Below are 23,757 nucleotides of genomic sequence, written 5' to 3'. Positions count from 1 at the left end.
CAGCTCTACATCTTGTTATCTCAATGCCTGAACATGATCCTTTTACATGCAGAGGACAAATCCCTGTGTTTTAATATCTGGGACCGCTAGAAATTGCACATGAGCTAATTGCATGGCTAACTGATAATCTTTTATTAATTACTGGTGGGATTTCATATTTGAATGATGGAATATTTGGGAACATATGAGTTTGAAGTTGCCATAGTTGCGCTCTCTCAATTAAAGAGAGACGGCGAGTGGCAAATTTAACCTGAGGGTCGCTGCACCTCAGTCAAGCAGCAAGGTAGAGAGGGCAGGACCTTCATGGTAACTCCAGTCAGTACAGTAATTAAGCCCCGCAGTACTGGTGTCGCTCTGCACTGCGATCTAGCCAACTGAATTAACCAACCGGACGTAACTCCCAGGAAAATATCTGCACTCAGAAGTGGTGAGTGACCGTGTGACGTATCTTCAATTTAACACAGCAGTGCAACAGAGGAGGATAAGTGTTGGGTGGTGGGGTGGTGATGGTATGTCAAAAGATTAGAAAGATTAGGGCAACGGGACCGGGGAGGGGGACGGTGGGTGGAGCAATGATCAAATGGTCTTGTCCCGAGACCACAAACCCAACAACCCAGGTAACGTTCTGGAGACCCACATTCAAATCCAACCAATCCTTAAACAAACATTAAGAATCCAATGATGAAGATTGTCAGGGAAAACCCACCTGGCTCAATAATGTCCTTCAGGGAAGCAAAATGTTGCCTTACCCTGGTCTGGTGTACATGTGATTCCTGGCAATTAATTTTGCCCAAGGTAGTGAAGTTCATATTCTGTGATTTTGTTTTAAAAGACAGTGATGATAATTTCTACTGAAAAAAATACAGAAACAATAAAGTTCACATGATGGAGACAAAGGGAGAGAGAGGTTGAATACTGTTAATTAGCAGATGCTGCACTTATAGAGTCATAGACTCATTCAGAAACAGACCCTTCAGATCAACTCTCCGAGTCATCCCATTCTGACCCACTCCCACTTATCAGCATTCAGCCCATATCCCGCTAAACCCTTCATATTCTCCAGGTGCCTTTTAAATGTTAAACTGTACCAGCCTCCACCACTTCCTCTGGCAGCTCATTCCATACACACACACCACCCTCTGCATGAGAATGTTACCGCTCAGGTCCTTTTTAAATCTTTCCCCTGTCACCTTAAGCGTTGAGTTTTGCTCTCCCCTACCCCGAGGAAAAGATCTGGGCTATTTACCCTGTCCGTCACCCTGATGATTTTATAAACCTCTTGTAAAGTCACCCCTCAGCCTCCTACGCTCGAGTGGATCTGCCTTTCGCCCAGAATCCTCACACTGTCTGCCTCTGTTTCAGGTGCGTCTGCGTGATCTACAATGGAAAAGCTGCTCTGGAGCCTGTTGATGATTGGAATGGCAGTGGCAGTCTATGCTTGTCCCAAATACTGTGTGTGTCAAAACCTGTCGGAGTCGCTGGGGACTCTGTGTCCCTCCAAGGGCCTTCTGTTTGTCCCGCCGAACATCGATCGGAGAACTGTCGAGCTCCGACTGGGGGGCAACTTCATCTTTTCCGTAAACCGGCAGGACTTTGCCAATATGAGTGGCCTTGTTGACCTGACTTTGTCCCGGAATACCATTGACTACATCCAGCCCTATTCGTTCGTGGATCTGGAGAGCCTCCGGTCCTTGCACCTGGATGCCAATAGGCTGACGGAGATTGGTGGCAATGTGTTCCGGGGCCTGCTGAACTTGCAGCACTTGAGCTTAAACAACAACCAGCTTCACCGGGTGGCAAACGGGGCGCTCGATGATTTCCTGATGACGCTGGAAGATTTGGACTTCTCCTACAACAACCTGGTGAGCCTGCCCTGGGAGGCACTGAGCAAGATGACGAACCTGCACACCCTGAGCCTGGATCACAACCTCATCGACTACATCCCCGAGGGCACCTTCACCGAGCTGCAGAAGCTGGCCAGGCTGGACCTTATCTCCAACCGGCTGCAGAAGCTCCACCCCGACCCCATCTTCGCCAGGTCCGAAATGCTGCTCATGTCCACGACGCCCTATTTCCCGCCGCTGACCCTAACCCTAGGGGGGAACCCACTCCATTGCAACTGCGAGCTGCTCTGGCTCAGGCGGCTAAGCCGGGAGGATGACATGGAGACCTGCGCCTCTCCGGCTCACCTCAAGGGACGCTATTTCTGGTACATCTCGGAGGAAGAGTTTGTGTGTGAGCAGCCTCTCATCACTCAGCACAGCCTCAAGGTGCTGGTGTTGGAGGGGCAGACGGCAACTCTGCGCTGCAAAGCCATCGGGGACCCCAGGCCGGTGATCCACTGGGTGGCGCCGGACGACAGGATCCTCGCCAACTCCTCCAGGACGGTCGTCTACGAGAACGGCACCCTGGACATCCTGATCACCACCTCGCAGGACTACGGCACCTTCACCTGCATTGCGGCCAACGCAGCTGGGGAGGCCACCGCCTCAGTTGAGCTGTCCATCGTCCAGCTGCCGCACCTCAGCAATGGCACTGGGAGGAACCTGCCACCCGACTCCCGGCTCTCCGACATCACCGGCTCCACCAGGTCGCACCGGGGCGAGGGCAAGGCAGCCCCGGAGAAGAAGGTCACTGTGTCCCAAGTGACAGCCAGCAGTGCCCTCGTTAAGTGGTCAGTGGGTCACTCCGCACCCAAGGTCAAGATGTACCAGCTTCAATACAACAGTTCATCCGATGAGGTGCTCGTCTACAGGTGAGCGTGTGATGGCAGCAAAGTGCAGAGAAGAGAGGAATTTAATATTATTTAGATCAAATTAATTAATTTTAAGTTCACTTTACATCAATTTTACGGTTAATTTTAAATTTGGCTTTATTAATGTTATGAATTAATTCAATATCTGATTTATTTAATTCCATATAATTAATATTAAATTTGATCTGGTGTAGATTATTACATTCGAGTTCTGAAGAAGGGTTTCTCCGGACCCAAAAGGGTTTTTTCTGCCTTTCTCTCTCCTGCTGAGCCTTTCAAGCGTTCGCCGCCTTTGCCTCAGGTTTCCAGCATCTGCAGTTCTGTGAGCCTTCCCTTCAAAAGAAGTGATGGATCACACTGATTGGGTCAGACTTATTAAAGTGAGAGGAGCATAAACGCGAGCACGGCCAGCCAGACGTCGTGCTGTGTCCCTAAAACACTCAACATACCGTAGCGTCCCAGTCTGCAGGCCAAATGCTGGCCAATGGTGTTGGAATAGATGGATGTTTGATGGCTGGTGTGTACAAGATGCGGTGTCTTTCAGCACCATGAAAGTTCTCAGAATCTAAAAGATGTTCAGGTTAGGGTGGCTTGGCCATGAAAAGTTGCCCATAGTGTTGAAGGATGTACAGATTAAGTGGAATGTAGGGGTTGGGCCCGGATGGGATGCTCTGAGAGTCAGTGTGGACTGGTTGGGCCGAAGGGCCTGTTTCCACACTGTAGGGATTCTATGATTCTATAAAACAAAATGAATAACGGCAGCTCATGTGCCTACTGCATTTATGAAACGTTGCAGGGATCTTCACGAAAGCTTTATAAAGCAAAACACATCACCTAAACTCCTTAGAAACAATTAGGCCAGATGGCCTGAACGCTCCAGTGAAAAAGATAGGTTTTCAGGAGTGTCTGAAAGGACGAAGATGTGGTAGAGGGGTGGAATAGCATATGAGAATAGAATAACTTTTTATTGTAGTGAAAAGCTTTTACAATATCTACCTTCTTATGGTGACATCTTCAATATAAGTACCGATTCTAGGATACAACATGGCTTACAGGGTTGAAAAATAAGTTAAAAACAGGACAGCACTACAGGGATGACATTGTAACCAAGGCAGGAAATTTCAAATAGACATGACAGCGTAACAGCTCAGCGCTGACCTGTGCACGTGGTCTGACCACATGCAACAAACCACAGCCCAAAAGACGTCCACCCTCCACACCAAGTCCCAGACCCCTCCGTACCAGCTGCTCCAGGGTAAGGTCTCCAAGTGAATACACCAAACTCTCCCCAGTGATCGTCTCTGCCCAAGACTCGCTGACTGTGCACCGCACTGGGGCCTCCTTCCCCACGCGCTCCGGGGCCTGCTTCCTCACGCGCTCCGGGGCCTGCTTCCCCTTGCGCTCTGGGGCCTGCTTCCCCTCGCGCTCCAGGGCCTGCTTCCCCTCGCCGCTCCAGGGCCTGCTTCCCCACGCGCTCCGGGGTCTGCTTCCCCACGCGCTCCGGGGCCTGCTTCCCCTCGCGCTCCAGGGCCTGCTTCCCCTCGCCGCTCCAGGGCCTGCTTCCCCTCGCCGCTCCAGGGCCTGCTTCCCCACACGCTCCAGGGCCTGCTTCCCCACACGCTCCGGGGCCTGCTTCCCCACACGCTCCAGGGTCTGCTTCCCCACGCACTCCAGGGCCTGCTTCCCGACACCACTCCAGGGCCTGTTTCCCCACGCGCTCCGGGGCCTGCTTCCCCATGCGCTACGGGGCCTGCTTCCCCACGTGCTCTGGGGTCTGCTTCCCTAAACTGCTCTGGGGCCTGCTTCCCCACGTGCTCTGGGGCCTGCTTTCCCATGCCACTCTGGGCCTGCTTCCCCTCACCGCTGCTGGCCTGCTTGCCCACGCCGCTCCGAGGCCTGCTTCCCCACACCACTTGCCCACGCTACTCCGGGCCGGCTTCCACACACCGCACCAGGCCTGCTTCCCCTCGCTGCTCCAGGCCTGCTTCCCTTCACCATTTGCCCACGCCACTTGGGGCCTGCTTCCCCAAACCGCTCCGGGGCATGCTTCACTAAACTGCTCCAGGGCCTGCTTCCCCACACATCTTGCCCACGCCACTCCAGGAATGCTTCCCAACACTGGTCCAAGCCTTCTTCGCCACACTGCTCCAGGCCTGCTTCCCCTCGCTGCTCCGGGGACTGGCTTCCCACTCTGCTCCGGGCCTGGCTTCCCACACTGCTCCAGGCCTGCCTGCCCACACCGCTTGCCCAATTCCGCTCTGGGCCTGCTACCTCACGCTGCTTTGAGCCTGCTTCCTAACGCTACCTGGGCATGTTCCCCATGCCGCTTGCCACACTGCTCCTGGCCTGCTTCCCCACACCGCTCTGGGGCCTGCTTCCCCATACTGCTCCGGGGCCTGCTTCCCCATACCGCTCCAGGGCCTGGTTCCCCACACCGCTCTGGGGCCTGCTTCCCCACACCGCTCTGGGGCCTGCTTCCCCGTACTGCTCCGGGGCCTGCTACCCCTTTACACCCCGGGGCCTGCTTCCCCATACCGCTCCGGGGCCTGGTTCCCCAAACCGCTCCGGGGCCTGGTTCCCCACACTGTTCTGGGGTCTGCATCCCCATACCGCTCCGGGGCCTGCTGCCCCAAACCGCTCCGGGGCCTGGTTCCCCATAATGCTCCGGGGCCTGCTTCCCATTTCTACTCCAGGGCCTGCTTCCCCACAGTGCTTGCCCACGCCACCTCGGGCCTGCTACCCCATGCCACTCTGGGGCCTGCTTCTCCACGGCGCTCCAGGGCCTGCCTCCCCATGCTGCTACGGGCCTGCTTCCCCACGCGACTTCAGGCAGGCCTCCCTATGCCGGTTGCCCCGCCACTCCGGGCATGCTTCCCCTCGCCGTTCCTGGGGCCTGCTTCCCCACACCGCTCCGGGGCCTGCTTCCCCATACTGCTCCGGGGCCTGGTTCCCCACACCGCTCCAAGGCCTGCTTCCCATTTCTACTCCGGGGCCTGCTTCCCCACAGTGCTTACCCACACCGCTCCGGGCCTGCTACCCCATGCCACTCTGGGGCCTGGTTCCCCATACCACTCCGGGGCCTGGTTCCCCACACCGGTCCAGGTCTTCTTCGCCACAGTGCTCTGGGACCTGCTTCCCTGCACTGCTCTAGGCCTGCGTTCCCATGCTGCTGAGCATCTGGCTTCCCACACCCCTCCGGGCATACTTCCCCACACGTCTTGCCCACGACGCTCCGGGAATGCAACCCCTTGCTGCTCCGGGTCTACTTCCCCACACTTGTCCTGGCCTGCTTTCCCATGCTGCTCCAGGGCCTGGCTTCCCCACGCTGCTCCAGTGCCTGGCTTCCCCAATTGTTCCAGGCCTGGCTTGCATCCCCACTCTGTTCCAGGCCTGGCCCCCCACACTACTCCGGGCCTGCATCCCCAAATAGCTCTGGGGCCTGCTTCCGCACACCGCTCATGGCATGCTTCCCACACGTCTGGCCCATGCCGCTCCAGGAATGCTTCCCCACACTGGTCCAGGCCTTCTTCGCCACAGTGCTCCAGGCCTGCTTCCCCACACTGCTCCGGGGCCAACTTTCCCACACCGCTCCAGGGCCTACTTTCCCATGCCGCTCTGGAGCCTAATTCCCAACGCCGCTCCGGGCCTGCCTCCCCACAGCGTTTGCCCACGCTGCTCTGGGCCTGCTTCCCCACGCCGGGGGGGCCTATTTTCCCATGCCACTCTGGGGCCTACATTCCCACGCCACTCTGGCGCCTATTTTCGCACGGCGCTCCGGCGCCTATTTCCCCATGCCACTCTGGTCCCTGCTTCCCCGTGCTCCTCTGAGACATGCAGGCCACACACTACTCTGTGGTTTGCTCTTCCAAAGACTTGCTGCTGGTGCCTGCTGCTGCTCAAGTATTTGCCTCTCATACTAAGGGGAGAGAAAAAGACAAAAAGAGAGGAAAACAAAAAGCTAAAAGAAAGAAAAAAGAACAGGCGGAGCAGAGATGCTCCGGCAGGAATGTCCAGGAGTCGGGTGGGAGGTGCGGAGTTTGGGATCTTGGCAACTGAAGGCCCGGCCGCTGAAGGTGAAACAATGAAATTGAGATGGCTTCAGACGTCAAAATTCAAGGAATGCAGTTATCTCACAGGGTTGTGAGATGGAGGAGATTACAGAAGCAGGGGGCATTTGAGGCTGTGGATGGATTTGAAAACTTTTAAAATCAAGACATTGCTTCAGCAGGACTCAGGGTGGATCAGGAAGCACAGGGCTGTTGGAGGAATGGGACTCAGTGTGAGCTATGACAAGGGCAGCAGGGTTTTTAATGAACCCAAAATTAAAGAATTTTTGTGCTCAGCCTAATAATTGCAACTAATACATTTTTAACAGCAGGTAAACTGATAAAAAAAATTCCATCATCTATGTTTAAGAGGTTTAGCACTGGGACAGCAGGATATATGAATTTACCTTGACTTTCATAAGTGCTAGCTGATTATTCCAAGAGGTTAGTGAACACTGAAGTACGGCTCATATACTTATTCAGATTCTGTTCCAACCGGTCCCTGGGCATGTATCTCCAGTGCATTATGGTTCCAGGTCAGGTGGGATGACTGAATCTCCCTGTTTATTCAACCCCTCCCTCGGATGAGAGTTAATTTATAAAGAAATCCTTCTATGCAGCGTACGTTTTGCCAGCACAAATGTTATTCGTTTATGTTTCAAATTGAGCTAATTTAATCAGGCATTGTTGTTTCCAAGAAAGACTGATTTTTATTAGCTAACAGTAAGGAGAAATGATAATAAAATGAGAGCCACATGCACACAGATTAAAAATAAGGGGTGAATCCAAAAAGGAGAAGTAATAAAAGAATACACGTCAGCCTTTGGCAAATCCTTGGTGAATAGATTATGAAACCTTGATGATGTTAGAGTGACTGAGGCAAGCACTGACTTCTGCAGCTGAATAGTTATTTGGAGATTCCACAGTCTGCAGTTTGATATAAATATAGCAAACAGGATCTGGATGAGGCCAATCAGCCCTTTGAGCCTGCTGTGCCATTCCAAATAATCAACACTGATCTGCCAGCTCAGTACCCTGTTCCTGCTTTCTCCCACTAATCCCTTTAGACCTAATAACTATATCCAGCTATATTCAATATTTTGGACTCAGTGCTTTCTGTGGAAGAGGATTGCGTAGGTTCTGGACGAAGTAATTCACTATTTCACTTTTCACTATTTAATAGCCTACCTCATATCCTGACACTGCGATCCCTGGTTCCGCACACTCCCCAGTCACCCTGTATTGATCCTATCTAGCCCTGTTAAAATTTCTGAGATTTCTAAATGATATGGTTTTTAAACTCCTGTGAATACAGTCATAAGCAATCTAATCTCTCTTTGTACGTCAGTCCTGCAAACCCAGGAAAAGAATTGAACCGAAAAGTGTTTGCCTGATTTTCTTCAACAGTGATATTATTGTTTGGCATCTTACCAACTATCAGAGATACACATTAATTCTTTTTACGCTTCCACACAGGGGTGTCAAGTGGGAGTAAGTACAGTGTAACTCAAAACACATGGCTGCATGCTAGTACGCTGGCACATTCCAGCACACTAGCATCCCCAGGCCAGGGGATGCATTTGGTTTGTAACTCTCTTTCCTGTGCATTTCTGGAAGGGTAAAGCAGGAACATATCTGTGCCTAGAACTGCCTTTCTTTCAACTTATATCATGTCCACACTGGGACACAACCCCACAGGGAGGTTACATTTTAGCTTTTTGAATGGCATCTCTCCATTTGAAGTGCTGCTCTTTAAAGTTCCCATGTCATCCACTTCAGGTATGACATTCCATAAGACAATAAACATTTGGAATATGAATAGGCTATTTAGCCCCTTGGGTATACTACTCCATTTAATAGGATCATAGCTAGCCTGACATTCCTCATGGTCACTTCCTCTTGTTTTCCTCATAACCTTTGATTCCCCGACTGATCAAGAATCTTTCTATCTCAGCCTTCAGTATACACAATACCTCTGCCCTCTCAGCTCTCTGTGGCGAGGAGTTCTGAAAACTCACAACCATCTTAGAGATGTAATTCATCCTCATCCAGCCTTCAATTGGCATCCCTTAGTTCTGAGACTATGCCCTGTAGTCCTAGACTGTCTCATGAGGGGAAACATCCTCTCAGCATTTACCCTATCAAGCCCTTTAATAATCTTATATGTTTCAATGAGATCACCTCTCATTTTCCTAAATTGCACTGGGTAGAGTCCCAACCTGTTTAACCTTTGCTCATAAATCAGTCGCTCCATAACAGAAATCATCCTGGTGAACTTTCTATGAATTGCCCCCTATTAAATGGTATCTTTTCATAAATAATGGAATCAAACTGATCACAATATTCTTGAGGCGGTCTTGCCAGCCCCTTGTACAGCTGCAGTAAAATGTCCTGACTCGGATTCTCCATCTCCTTTGAAATAAGGGCCAACATTCCATTAGCCTTCCTGATTTATCTGCCGTGCCTGAGTGCTAGCTTTCTGCGTTTCATGGACGAGTACCCCCAAATCATTTGTGCTGAGCTTTCTGCAGATTTTTCTCCATTTAAATAATACTCTGTCCCTTTGTTCTCCCTTTTGAAATGAACAACTTCACATTTTCCCATGTTATACTCCATTTGCCAATGTTTTACCCACTTACATTACCTATCAATACCCCCCTATAAACAGTTTGTAGTCATCTTCCAACCTGCCTTTCCACCTACTTTTGTGTTGTCTATGGTAAGGGGCATGGAAGGTAAGGGATAGGAGATTTAGGGCAGATTTTCAGGATTATATATTTACCCAGAGTGTGGTGGGATTCTGGAACTCCTTGCCTGGAAAGGTGGTAGAGACGGAAGCCCTCATAACACTGAAGAAGTGTTTAGATATTTGTGAAGCTAAGGCATGCGAGGCTATGGGCCAAGTGCTAGAAAAGTCTCCCCCTCTCACCCTATTTATTTCAGAACCCTCTCCCCCTCCCCCTTTTCTGATGAAGGTTCGAGGCCCGAAATGTCATCTTTTGCACTCCTAAGATGCTGCTTGGCCTGCTGTGTTCATCCAGCTCCATACTTATTTATCTTAGAATAATTAGCTGGTTGTTTTAGACTGGTGCAGACTCAACGGGCTGAAAGGCACTTTATCTGAGTGATAGACCTCGATGACTCTATTTTTTTGGGGGGACAAAAGGGGCAGTCGGAACAGAACAATGATCTAAATGTGGAAGAGTTTGTTAGAGAGCTGACTCTTAACAGACTCAACATGGGTCAATCTCAATCATTTCAGAGCAGGAGCTACAAACACATTAAAATGTATGTTGATATGTATATATAGATTGCCAGATAGCAAAGTACATCTCTGACGCCAGTGCCCTGAATCTATACAGTGTTCTGGTGAAATCACTTCTGACTACTGAATTCATTTGTAACCCTCAAAGACTGACAGAAACTGTTAGTTCCTGACAGGGTGTCAGAGGACTGAATTATAAGATCAACCACGCTATGTTGTTGAAAGGGCAACATTAAGAACACTCTACCTGACTGCGTGCAGCATTCACAACAAGGTAGGTGATTTGTTGGCACAAACATAGGCAAACATGTACAATTTAATTCCTATTATGTAGCTTCGAATAGCTAGGGCTAGGAGCTGAAAGCCCAAGGGCATTTGATAATTAGGAAGGACGGGGAAAAGAGGGGAAAGGGGGTGGGACAGTGTTTTAAATAGGGAGTTGGGAGCAATATGACAGTAACAGTCAATCTTAGCTCATTTAAGTCGGAAGTCACACAACATCAGGTTACAGTCCAACAGGTTTATTTGGAATCGCACAAGCTTTTGGAGCACAGCCCCTTTGTCAGGCACAGTGAGAGGCAGCGCTCCAAACGTTTGTGTGATTCCAAATGAACCTGTTGGATTGTAACCTGGTGTTGTGTGACTTCTGACTTTGTCCACCCCAGTCCAACACCAGCACCTCCAACTCTTTGTTCATTCAAACCAGATGTAGAACATATTTAGGTGGGGCTAATAGGCAGGAGCCATTGATAGGAGTTGTTTGGAGATTAGCAGACAGTATTGGTTGGGTAGAGTATGGTGTAAATCAGGAAATTAGTGGAATATGTAGCAACGGTAATGCAGTACTCCTGGGCCACTTCAATCTGGATGTCAACTGGATAAACGTAATGAACATCAATGCGCTGGAGGATAAAGCCCAAGAATATATTTGAGATTTTTTGCACGAGCAGTACGTTGAGGAGCAAGCTGGGTAACAGGCTATTTTAGATTTCCATACTACGCAGTGAGAAAGGGATCATTAATAATGCTGTTGGTTAAGAACTTTTAGAGAAGTGCAAACGTAATATGTTAGAATTTTCCATTTGAAAACATTAAAGTTCAATCCAAAACTAACATCTTAAATCTGACCAAAAGTAAACCCTTTGGTTTCAGGGGCAAGTTGATTATGGTTGATTGGGAAAATACACTAAAAGTTGCAACGTTAGGCAAAGAATATAAAAGACCTTATTTTTAAATTGTTTATGAGATGTGAGCATTGTTGGCTAGTCTCACATTGATTGCCCGTTAACTAATGGCCCTGGAGAAGGTGGTGGTAAGCTGCCTTCTTACATCATCGCAGCCCTCGGAAAGGAGTTAAGGGGAGAGATCTTACATAGAGGCATTGTGGCTAAAGTTGCCTTTGAGTGGTCGTGTCAATATCAATCTGCTGTCCAATATGCAGCTTGCCCATATTTATTGCCAGCAGGTTTCAATAGCAATGGGAATTTTGAGATGTTAAGTTATGAATTACTTAACCCCTTCACCCCACAAACTGGAATGGGAGGGATTAATGCTGAGCACCATTTTTCTCTGATCATAACATCAAAGGGACATTGGTATGAGGTTCAGGGTAAATTCAGGATTGATGCGAGGCAGTACATTACTTGAAGATTACAGAGCTGATTACGAAGCTGATTATCTCCATTTTTTGCATTTCCATCAAATTGGGATTGCCCCACTTTAAGCCCTTCCCTACCTCCACAGCCCCCCATTACCCAGCCTGTAGCCACCCACCCTGTACCCCCTCCTCCTACCAATGCCCCATCATCCCCCAAGATTGGAGCCTCATTTTGAAAGGGCTCCATGACTTTTGCTTCAGATAACTGGACTGGAAGCTTGTTTTCTACTAAAGGCAAAAACCCCATGGTCAATCAGAGATAGTCAAGAGCTCTGGTGGGAATCTCAGATTGCAACAGGAGGGCTGTTAGGCTGGGGGAGGTGGCACAGATAGCGAGAAGGTAGGCTGCCGGAGTGATCTGAAACAAAAAAGAGAATTTGAAAATTGAGGCATTGCATGATGTAAAAAGAAGAAATTAAGCATTGCTGTGGGTTACTTTGGGGATGGAAGAAAGCATGTGAGTGCTGAGTAGGAGCTCTCACATTGGTGGAGTTGGGTCAGCTGTAGATGTCCTGTTTGCTTGCCAGGTCACTGAAAGCAGCCAATGAACAGAAATGTTTTTGCCTCTGAAGAGCTGAGGCAGCAGCTCCTTGTCAGATACAATTCATGTTCTAATATTTCTCATTTTAAGAGGTCGACCATCCCTAATGCATTGGACCCTTGATCCCTGACACCATCCCTTCCCCTGATATTTCATGAAGCAGAGCTCCAGGAAATGCAATCACTTTCACAGTAAAACCTTGTGTCTGTATGCTTTTCTATATTCATTCATGGGATGAAGATGTCACTGGCCAGGCAGCATTTATTGTCCATGCCTAATTGCCCAGAAGGCAGTTCCAAGTCAACAACGTTGCTGTGAGTCACATGTAGGCCAGACCAGGTAAGGATGGCAGTTTCCTTCCCTGAAGGGCATTAGTAAACCAGATGGGTTTTCCAAGAATTGGTTCACAGTAATCATTAGACTCTCAATTCCAGATATTTATTGAATTCAAGTTTCACCATCTGCCATGGCAGGGTTTGAACCTGGGCCCCAGAATGTTTTCTGGATCACTGGACTAACAGTCCTGTGACAGTACCACTAGACCATTGCCCCCCCATAGGCCACCTACCCTGTAAACCCACAATAGAAATGCACATATAAACACATTTGAGACTTTCTGGCAACAAACCTTACAAACTCAAGGTCAAAACCAAAAATATGTCCTTCCTTTTCTTTAAGCGCAACAAATAAATGCTAAACAAATTTAAAGCTCAACAGGCAGTTTCCTTCCCGAAAGAACATTGATGAACCAGGTTGGTTTTTCTGACAATTGACAATAGATTCGTGGCCATCAGTAGATTCTTAATTCCAGATATTTATTGAATTTAAATTCCACCATCTGCCGCGGTGGGATTCAAGCCTGGGTCCCCCGAATATTATCTGGGCCTCTGGATTAACAGTCCAGCAATGATGCCACGAGGCTATTGCCTTCCCCAACGCAGCACTGGCTGACCAAGCTGATTTGCTCCATTTTTGCATTTCCATCAAATTGGGATTGCCCCACTTTATGCCCTTCCCCACCCACATAGCCTCCCAACACCCACCCTGTACCCACCCACCCTGCACCCCCTGCTCCCACCAATGCCCCATCTTCCCCCAAGATTGGAGCCTTATTTTGAAAGGGCTCCATGTCTTTTGCTTCAGATGACTGGTCTGGAAGCTTGTTTTCTGAATTTCCCCTGGGCAATTTGTGGCATCCCTTGCCATTGGCCCCATAAATCTTCTCGTTACTGACTGTTAACCTCACTTCCTGACAGATATTTCCTCTCCTGTCGTCCATTGTATCAGTGACCAACCTGTTTGGCATGTCTGCCACTCTGGGCAAATGTAACGTTGCTGTGTTTCCTATCAGGATACATGTGTGCATTTTATGTGGAGGAGCCCCATGGCCATGGGGGATCAAAGTGGGACAATGTGTTTGCCAAAAGAGAGAGGTTCACTTGTGAAATGAACTTTCTTTATTTGACCTGCCCACCTTTCCTGTTTGTAATACAAAAGCTCACCCCGGCGGTCGAGCTGACAAAACTCAGTCCCATGTGTTCTAGATAATGAGGTGTAGAGCTGGATGAACACGGCAGGCCAAGCAGCATCAGAGGAGCGGGAAGGCTGACGTTTCGGGCCTAGATCCTTCTTCAGAAAGGTTTCTGAAGAAGGGCCTAGGCCAGAAACATCAGCCTTCCTGCTATTCTGATGCTGCTTGGCCTGCCGCGTTCATCCAGCTCTACACCTTGTTATCTCAGATTCTTCAGCGCCTGCAGTTCCTACTATTCTCTGATACAAATGAAACAAAACAGGTTTTGTTTCCCTTTCACCGCACTGATGTTGCTGGTGAGGAAGGGAGTAGGATGAAGGGGGGAAAGGTGAAATCTGGCCCACCTGCTCAATCTGTTCAGACTGATCATCTGATTTGATAGCTAGTGTTAGCTCCTGGCCATTATTTTTGGCTGTTTGCTGAAGACGACCAGGCAGAGCATTGACCTGGCTTGCTCTCACCAGTTTTAGATCCTTTGGCATCCTGTGTGCAGCCTGGCCAACATTTCAGAGAATACTGTTGTAGCGCTGACAACCTATTAACTGCTTTGAACTGTCAGATCCCATGATATTAGAATAATTCAGTAATAGCTGTCTCACTTCAGAATCAGGAGTTTCTAACTCAAGAGACTTGACCACAGAATCTAGGCTTACACTTCACTGTAGTGTTGACAATGAGCTGCCTGTCTCTCCAAAGCCTGCCCACTATCTACTAGTCTCAAGTCAGGAGTGTGATGCAATACTCCCCACTTGCCTGGGTGAATGCAGCTGTAACAACACTCAATAGGTTTGAGACCATCCAGGACAAAGCAGCCCCCTTGACAGGTACCACACCCACAACCTTCCACATTCACTTCTTGCACTGAAAGTAAACTACTGCAGATCCTAAAAACCTGAAGCGAATGCTGAGAGTGTTGGAGAAACTCAGCAGCTCCGGCAGCTTCTGGGCCTGTGAAAATGATAGGGTGGCACGGTGGCTCAGTGAACCGGGGTTCGATTCCACCCTCGACTGACTGTCTGTGTGGAGTTTGCATGTTATCACCGCGCCTGGGTCGACTTCCTCCCGCAGTCCAAACTCTGGCAGGTTAGTTGGATTGGCCATGAGAAATTCAAGCTTATAGGGATAGGGATGGGTTGGATGCTCTTCAGAGGGTTTGTGCGGACCGGATGGACCAAATGGCCTGTTTCCACATTGTGGGGATTCCGTGATTCTCTAAACCATACTGGACCCAAAACATTTGCTGTGTTTCTCAGTCCATAATTAGGCTGACCAGCATCCATCAAGCCTGTGCTCTGCCATTTGATCATGGCTGATATGTTTCTCAATTCCACTTTCCTGCCTTCTCCTCATAACCTTTGATCCCTTTACCTACCAAAACCCTGCCTATCTCTGCCTTAAATACACTCAATGACTTGGCCTCCATAGTCTTCTGCAGCAATGAGTTCCACAGATTCACCCCTCTCTGGCTGAAGAAATTCATCTTCATCTCAGTTCTAAAGGGCCATCCCTTCATTCTGAGGGTGTACCTTCAAGTCCCAGTCTCTCCTACTAGCGGAAACATTTTCTCCACGTCCACTCAATCCAGGCCTCTCAGGATTCTGCACGTTTCAGTCAGATCCCCCCTCATCCTTCCGAACTCTATTGAGTACAGACCCGGAAACCTCAACCACTTGTCATATGATAAGCCCTTTATCCCTGGAATCATTTTTGTATTTTTTCTTTGGACCACCTCCAACACCAGCAACATCTTTCCTTAGATAAAGGGCCCAAAAGTGCTCATACTATTCCAAATGCAGACTGACCAGAGACTTATACAGCCTCAGCAATGCCTTTCTGTTGTTGGGTTCTAGCCCTCTTGAAATGAATGCTAATGTCCCATATGGCTTCCTAACTGCTAACTGAAATTGCATGTTAACCTTGAGAGAACACCAAACTAGAACCCTTAAGTCCTTTGTACATCAGCTTTCCAAAGCCTTTCCCAATTTAGAAAATAAGCCACACCTCTATTCTTCCCATCAAAGCGCATAACCTCAAATTTTCCCACACTGTGTTCCATTTGCCACTTCTGTGCCCACTCTCCCGGCCCGTCCAAGTCATTCTGCAGCATCTCCACTTCCTCAACAATATCTGTCCCTCCACTTAACTTTTGTGTCATCTGCAAACTTAGCAACAATGCCCTCTGTTCCTTCGTCCCAGCTCGTTAATATACAGTGTAAATAAAGTCTCAGGCAACCACCTAGAAACCAACATCCATTTCAAGCCCACCGACTCCCACAGCTACCTAGAATACACCTCCTCCCACTCACCTTCCTGCAAAAATTTCAACCCCTATTCCCAATTCCTTCGCCTCCACCGCATCTGCTCCCAGGATGAGACATTCCACTCCCGTATATCCCAGTTGTCCTCATTCTTCAAGGACAGCAACTTCCCCCCGAGGCGGTCGAGAATGCCCTCCACTGTGTCGCTCGCATTTCCAGCAACTCATCGCTCACATCACGTCCTCACAATAACCACCAAAAGAGAATCCCCCTCATCCTCACATACCACCCCACCAACCTCCGGATACAACGCATCATCTTCCAACACTTCCGCCACATACAATCCAACCCCACCACCAAAGACATTTTTCCTTCCCCACCCTTGTCTGCTTTCTGGAGAGACCAATCTCTCTGGGAGTCCCTTGTCCGCTCCACTCTCCCCTCCATCCCCACCACTCCCAGCACTTGCCCCTGCAACCGCAGGAAGTGCTACACTTGCCCCCACACCTCCTCCCTCACCCTCATCCCAGGCCCCAAGAAAACTTTCCACGTCAAATAGATGTTCACCTGCACATCTGCCAATGTGGTATACTGCATTCTCTGTACCCATTTTGGCTTCCTCTACATCGGGGAAACCAAGTGGAGGCTTGGGGACCGCTTTGCAGAACACCTACGCTCGCTTCACAATAAACAACTGCACCTCCCAGTTTCAAACCACTTCAACTCGCCCTCCCATTCGTTAGATAAAATGTCCATCCTGGGCCTCCTGCTGTGCCACAACGATGCCACCCGAACGTTGCAGGATCAATAACTCATATTCTGCTTGGGAATCCTGCAGCCCAATGGTATCAATGTAGATTTCACCAGCTTCAAAATCTCCCCTTCCCCCACTGCATCCCAAAACCAGCCCAGCTCATCCCCGAATCCCTAACCTGTTCTTCCTCTCACCTATCCCCTCCTCCCACCTCAAGCTGCACCTCTATTTCCGACCTACTAACCTCATCCCGCCTCCTTGACCTGTCCGTCCTCCCTGAACTGACCTACCCCCTCCCTACCTCCCCACCTATACTCACCTCTACAGGCTCCATCCCCACCCCTTTGACTTGTCTGTCTCCTCTCCGCCTATCTTCTCCTCTATCCATCTTCGATCTTCTTCCCCCTCTCTCCCTATTTATTTCAGAACCTTCTCCCAGTCCCCCTTTTCTGATGAAGGGTCTAGGCCCAAAACATCGGCTTTTGTGCTCCTAAGATGTGGCTTGGTCTGCTGTGTTCATCCAGCTCCACACTGTTATCCAGAAGTCACATGACACCAGGTTATAGCCCAACAGGTTCATTTGAAATCATAAACTTACGGAGCGCTGCTCCTTTGTCAGGTGAAGTAAGAGAAGAGAACACAGACACAGAATTTATGGGCAGAGAGATCAACAGCAGGAGACCAAAACAATCATACGACTAGTGTGAATGGAGTGTCGAATAATGAAGTCTCTGCAGGTGAAGAAACGTGTGAAGCTGGTGTAAGTCTATTATCAACAGTTGAATAACTAACGAAGGGATGACTTATAATCTGCCTCATTAAATCATATTATAGGCCATCCCTCACTTGTTATTTGGCAGTTCAAGGCAGTCCCTTTTAGCCTTATTCTCTGTCGCCTGCCAGTCAGCCAAACTTCTAACCATGCCAGCACTCTGTCAACAACACCATGAGGTTATTTGAGATAATGGGAACTGCAGATGCTGGAGATTCCAAGATAATAAAATGTGAGGCTGGATGAACACAGCAGGCCAAGCAGCATCTCAGGAGCACAAAAGCTGACGTTTCGGGCCTAGACCCTTCATCAGAGAGGGGGATGGGGGGAGGGAACTGGAATAAATAGGGAGAGAGGGGGAGGCGGACCGAAGATGGAGAGTAAAGAAGATAGGTGGAGAGAGTGTAGGTGGGGAGGTAGGGAGGGGATAGGTCAGTCCAGGGAAGACGGACAGGTCAAGGAGGTGGGATGAGGTTAGTAGGTAGCGGGGGGTGCGGCTTGGGGTGGGAGGAAGGGATGGGTGAGAGGAAGAACCGGTTAGGGAGGCAGAGACAGGTTGGACTGGTTTTGGGATGTAGTGGGTGGGGGGGAAGAGCTGGGCTGGTTGTGTGGTGCAGTGGAGGGAGGGGATGAACTGGGCTGGTTTAGGGATGCAGTAGGGGAAGGGGAGATTTTGAAACTGGTGAAGTCCACATTGATACCATATGGCTGCAGGGTTCCCAGGCGGAATATGAGTCCACATTGATACCATATGGTACCATATGGGTCCACATTGAACCCATCTTCGGTCCGCCTCCCCCTCTCTCCCTATTTATTCCAGTTCCCTCTCCCCATCCCCCTCTCTGATGAAGGGTCTAGGCCCGAAACGTCAGCTTTTGTGCTCCTGAGATGCTGCTTGGCCTGCTGTGTTCATCCAGCCTCACATTTTATTACCATGAGGTTATATACCTTTTTGCAGCAGCCTCTTGTGTGGCACTTTGTCAAAAGCCTTCTGGAAATTTAAACACATCACGTCCATTGGCTCTCCTTTGTCTAGCTTGCTCATTACCTGATCAAAGAATTCTAACAGGCATACCCTCCCCTTGAGCTGTGTTGACTCAGCTCTATTCTACCATGCACTTCCAAGCATTCTGTAATCTCATCACTAATAATGGACTCCAAAATCTTACCAATGACTGAGGTCAGGCTAATCAGCCGATAATTTCACATCTTCTGCCTCCCTTTCTTCTCAAACAGGGTGTTACATTTGCCATTTTCCAATATCCTAGGGCACTCCTTAATTCCAGTGATTCCTGACAGATCACCACAAATGCCTCCACAATCTCGTCAGCTATCTCCTTCAACACTCTGGAGTGTATTCCATTTGGTCCAGGTGATTTATCCACCGTCAGATGTTTCTGCTTCCTCAGCACTTTCTCATAATGATCGCCTCTGTCAAAGTTCTGATTTGCTGCTGGAGTCTTACACCATGAAGACCGAACCAAAATACCTATTGAGTTCCTCTGCTATTTCTTCATTCCCCAAGCAGTCCAATGTCCAGTCTTGCATCACCCACTTCATTTTTATATGTCAAAAACTCTTGCTCTTTCCTTTTAGATTACTAGCTAGCCTACCATTATATTTTATCTTCCCTCACTTATTGCTTTTTCCTTTAGCTTTCCTCTGCTGGTTTTTAAAGGTTTTATGCTCACAAACTCCTGCCATTGCTGCTCTACCGTCTCCTCTGCTAGGTTCCTGTTCCAACCAACTCTGGCCAGCGCCTCCCTCATGTCTTTGCCATTACCTTTACTCACGTATAACACCAATATATCTGATTCCAGCTTCTCCCTCTCAAACCACAGAGTGAATACCATCATATTGTGGCCACTAGCTCCTTTACTTTAAGTTCCTTAATCAAGTCCGCCTCTTAACATATCATGGAAACCAGAATTGCCAGTTCCTTTGTGGGCTCTACCACAAGCTGCACCGAAAAAAATCTCAATGACATTCCCTGAATTCTTTTTTTTGGGATCCGCTACCAACTTGATTTTCCCAGTCCAGCTGCATATTGAAGTCCCCTGTGATTATGGGAATTGCTCCCTTCTTAAATACTTTTTCTAACTCCTGATTATTTTCTGCCCCGAGGAAGTACACAGCTTCCATTAGGATCTTTTCTGCTTTGCGGTCCCTCAACTCTGCCTTCCGACTCTGTATCACTTCTTGCTATTTCATTTCTTTTCCTACTAAAAGGGCAGCCCCACCACCAACCCCCCCTCCCGCCCATTTTCCTGTCTTTTCGATAGGACCCATATCCTTGCATTAAGGTCACTGGCCCTTATGGGTTCCCTCACCCATGAACTGCCAAATCAAGTCTGCCTCATTAAACACATCCAAGTACAGAGTTTAATTCCAAGCCCTGATCCCCTTGCAGCCATCTCTCCACAACATTGTACCACCAATTTTAATCTGCAATACCAGCTCATTTACCTCGTTTCATTTTTAGCATGTATTTAGACACAATAATGTTGACAGCCTCCCTTCATGTAGTTGTCCCCCTGTCAGCTATAACTGAATTTAGACCCCTGAAACACCTGCAATATCCTTCCACTCACTGCAAGCCACTCACTATCCTGATTGGAAATATTATCACAGCGCCTTCGCTGTTCCTGGGTTGAAACACTGGAATTTGCTTCCTCACACCATCTTCCTCAGGTTATTTAGAAATGGCCAATAAATCCTGACCTAGCCAGTAACGCTCATATCTCATGAAAAAGTGAAATAGTGACAAACAGGTTTTCGAATGAGATGTAATGACAAAGGCTCCATCTGCCCTTAAATTGGACATTAAAAAAAATCAGGACGCTATTCGAGGGAATTCTCTGTAGTTCCACAAGCAGCCTTTTTGTCCATCAAAAAAAAATTGGTGATCTATTCATTCCCGCATTGCTCGTTGACAGGGATTGCAGTACACATCAAACTGTCTCCAGCATTTCCTACATGAAGTTAGTGACTATCCAATTTCAAAAAAAGTGCTTAATTCATCAATAAATGCATTGTGACATTCTTACGTGTGAAAGCAGCATTATAAATGGAAAACGTTCTGTTTACTGCAACAGATAAATCTCATTTGGTCACCATTTCTAGCAGAATTGTAAGGAGGTAAAAATAATATATGAGAATATAAACTAGTCAGCAGTCAAAAAACAGACTGTAGGACCTTTTACAAGTGTGGAAGCTGGAGGAAAGTAACTAAAATAAACCTTGCTCCCTTAGATGCAGAGGCATGAGAAATTATTATGAGGAGACCGCAGTGATGTTGAACAAATATTTTGTGTCTGTCTTCACTGTAGAAATTACATAAATAATAAGTGATTTAATTAGATAGTTAATGTCAGCATAGAAAACAAACCAGAGACGCTGAAAGCACCAAAGGTCTGATAACATATATCTTGCATTTTAAAACAGCGAGTTGTAGAGACAGAATATGCAATGATTATGGTTTTCCAAAATTCACTTGATACTAGAGCAATTCCAATTGATTGGAAGATAGCAATTGTAACACTGCTATTTAACAAGGAAGAGAGAGATACATCAAGGGAAGTATGGGACAGTTAGCCTGAAATCAGTCATTGGGAATATGCTAAAACTGACTATTAAGGATATCGTTACAATGCATCAGGAATAGCATAGGGTGATCAGACAAGTGCTTTTATGAAAGGGAAGTACCTGTTTAGCAAATTTACCAGAGTTTATTGAGGGTGTAACAAATAAAGGAAGTAAACAAGAACTAAGAGTAACTACATTTGAATTTGCAAACGAAATTTGAAAGATACCACACAAAAGGCTAAAACACAACATAAGGGCGTTTGGAGTTGAGGGTAATATATTGGAGGATTGGCTAACAGACCAGAAGCAGACAGTAGGAAAAAATGGGCAATTTCAAGCTGATAGGAGATGACAAGTGAAGTGCTACAAGATTCAGTGTTGGTGTCCCATCTACTTACAATCTATGTTATTAACTTTGAAGAAGAAAGAGAGAGAGAAAGGGAAAGTGAGAGCAATATCTCTCAGTTTATTGCCGACATAAAGTGGACTTGTACAAACTGTGAAGCAGGCACAAAAATGTTGTAAACAGAAATAAGCAAGTTAAGTAAATGAATAACAGATGGGGATTAATGCGGCATGTGAAAGTTTATTAAATCTAGTCACAAGAATGGAAAAATAGAATAATTTTTAAAGGCATGAAATTTGAAAATGTTGATGGGCCAAGACCACACAAAAGGCTAGGTCATAAGATAAGAGCTTACAGTGTTGGATACAGTATATTAGCAAGGAGAGGAGAATTGGCTAATGGTCATGAAATAGCCAGTGGCGATAAGGGTTTTTTTTCCAAGTTGGAAACCTGTAGCCAGTGGGGTTCCACAGGGATCAGTGCTGGGGCTGTAACTATCTACAATATTTATGACTAACTTGGAGGAAGACTTGGGTGGACTTATATAATGAATGTTGAAGGTCAGCAAGAAAGTGCAGTAAGCAATTAGGGTGGAAAATGACATGTTGGATGTTTTTGCGAGGGAATTGGACTAAAACAAAAAAAAAACTCCTCTATAATTATATGATTTTAGGTGGTCGCACCTGGAATACTTTGTGTAATTTTGATCTCCACATTTAAGGAAGCGCATACTTGCATTGCAGGTTGCAACAGTGAAAGTTCACTGGGTTGGTTCCTGAGATGACAGAGTTGTCCTATGATGAGAAGCTGAGTAAATTGGGTCCACTCTGAGGTTGAGAAGAAATCAAAATCTGTTGAAGCAAGGGAAGGGGAAATCACGTCTAATTTATTAGAAATTTTGATGAAGTCTCAACCAGAGAGGATAGAGGGGAACCAGTAGTTGTGTTGTATTTGGACTTCCAGAAGGCATTGGACAAGGTACCACACAAAAGGCTAGGTCATAAGATAAGAGCTTACAGTGTTGGATACGGTATATTAGCAAGGAGAGGATAATTGGCTAATGGTCAGGAAATAGCCAGTGGCGATAAGGGTTTTTTTTTTCCAAGTTGGAAACCTGTAGCCAGTGGGGTTCCACAGGGATCAGTGCTGGGGCTGTAACTATCTACAATATTTATGACTAACTTGGAGGAAGTGAATATCCCACAGCCAAATTAGAAAAGCAAGTTGTGAGGGAAATACAAACAGTTTACAGAGAGATATTATAGAGAGATATTAATAGGTTATGTGAGTAGGCAAAATGTTGGCAAATGGTGTATTATGTGGGAAAAAGTAAAGTTCTCCACTTTGGAATCAAAAGCACAGGGTATTATTTAAATGGAGGGAAGCTGCAACGCAAAGGCACTTGAGTGCGCTTGTGCATGAAACACAGAAAGCTAGCACATAGGTGCAGCAGGTAATCAGGAAGGCTAATGGAATGTTAGCCCTTATTTCAAAAGTGTTGGAATATAAGAGTAGGGAAGTCTTATTGCATACTAGTGAGATCACATCTGGAGTACTGTGAACAGTTTTTGCCCCATTAGTTAAATAAAGACATTATTTCACTGGAGGCAGTTCAGTCAAAGTTCACGAGGATGATCTCAGGTATGGAGGGATTGTTTTAAGAACAACGGGTAAACACTTTAGGACTCTTCTGACTGGAAGTTAGAAGAATGAGAGACGAATCATTGAAATGTATAGAGATTCTTAAGGGGCTTGACAGGGTAAATGATGAGAGGATGATTCCCTTCATAAGATAGTCTTGGACCAACTGGCATAATCTCAGAATAGCACGGTGTCAATTTAAGACTGGGATGAAGAGAAATTTCTTCTCTCAGAGGATTGTGAGTCTTTGAAACTCCTTGTCACAGAGAGCTATGGGGAAAAAGTCCTTGCGTGTAGCATTGGATGAGATAGATAGATCCTTGATCAGTAGAGGAATCAAGGGTTTAGGGGAAACAACAGGAAAGTGGACATGAAGAGAGTCAGAGCAGAAGGGCCTACTCCTGTTCCTGTCTCTTAAGGCCTTATAGAGCAGTGATTTCATTGAAAAAATCTATGATTCTGAGGGGCTTAACAGGGTCAATAATAAGACATTGTTTCCCCTGGCTCGGGAATCAAGGACAAGGAGACACTGTATCAGAGTTCTGAGGAAGGGTCACCAGACCCGAAATGTTAGCTCTGTTTTCTCCTCCACAGATACTGCCAGAC

The 23,757-nt window shown here is 47.3% G+C and overlaps 1 protein-coding gene across 1 annotated transcript in view; it reads left to right on the top strand.

Moving 5' to 3' along the window:
• LOC125452683 (leucine-rich repeat and fibronectin type-III domain-containing protein 2) overlaps positions 1 to 23,757 on the top strand; it is a 182,348-nt gene that overhangs the window by 142,869 nt on the left and 15,722 nt on the right. The window contains exon 2 of the mRNA XM_048531368.2: positions 1,363 to 2,755. Within this exon, the coding sequence (XP_048387325.1) occupies positions 1,383 to 2,755 (1,373 nt within the window). The 5' untranslated portion in view covers positions 1,363 to 1,382. The remainder of the gene's footprint in view (positions 1 to 1,362; positions 2,756 to 23,757) is intronic.

Source organism: Stegostoma tigrinum, chromosome 4, assembly GCF_030684315.1.
Source record: "Stegostoma tigrinum isolate sSteTig4 chromosome 4, sSteTig4.hap1, whole genome shotgun sequence".
NCBI lineage: Eukaryota > Metazoa > Chordata > Chondrichthyes > Orectolobiformes > Stegostomatidae > Stegostoma > Stegostoma tigrinum.
The sequence above is the reverse complement of the archived record's forward strand: the minus strand, read 5'-3'. Positions and strand labels throughout refer to the sequence as shown.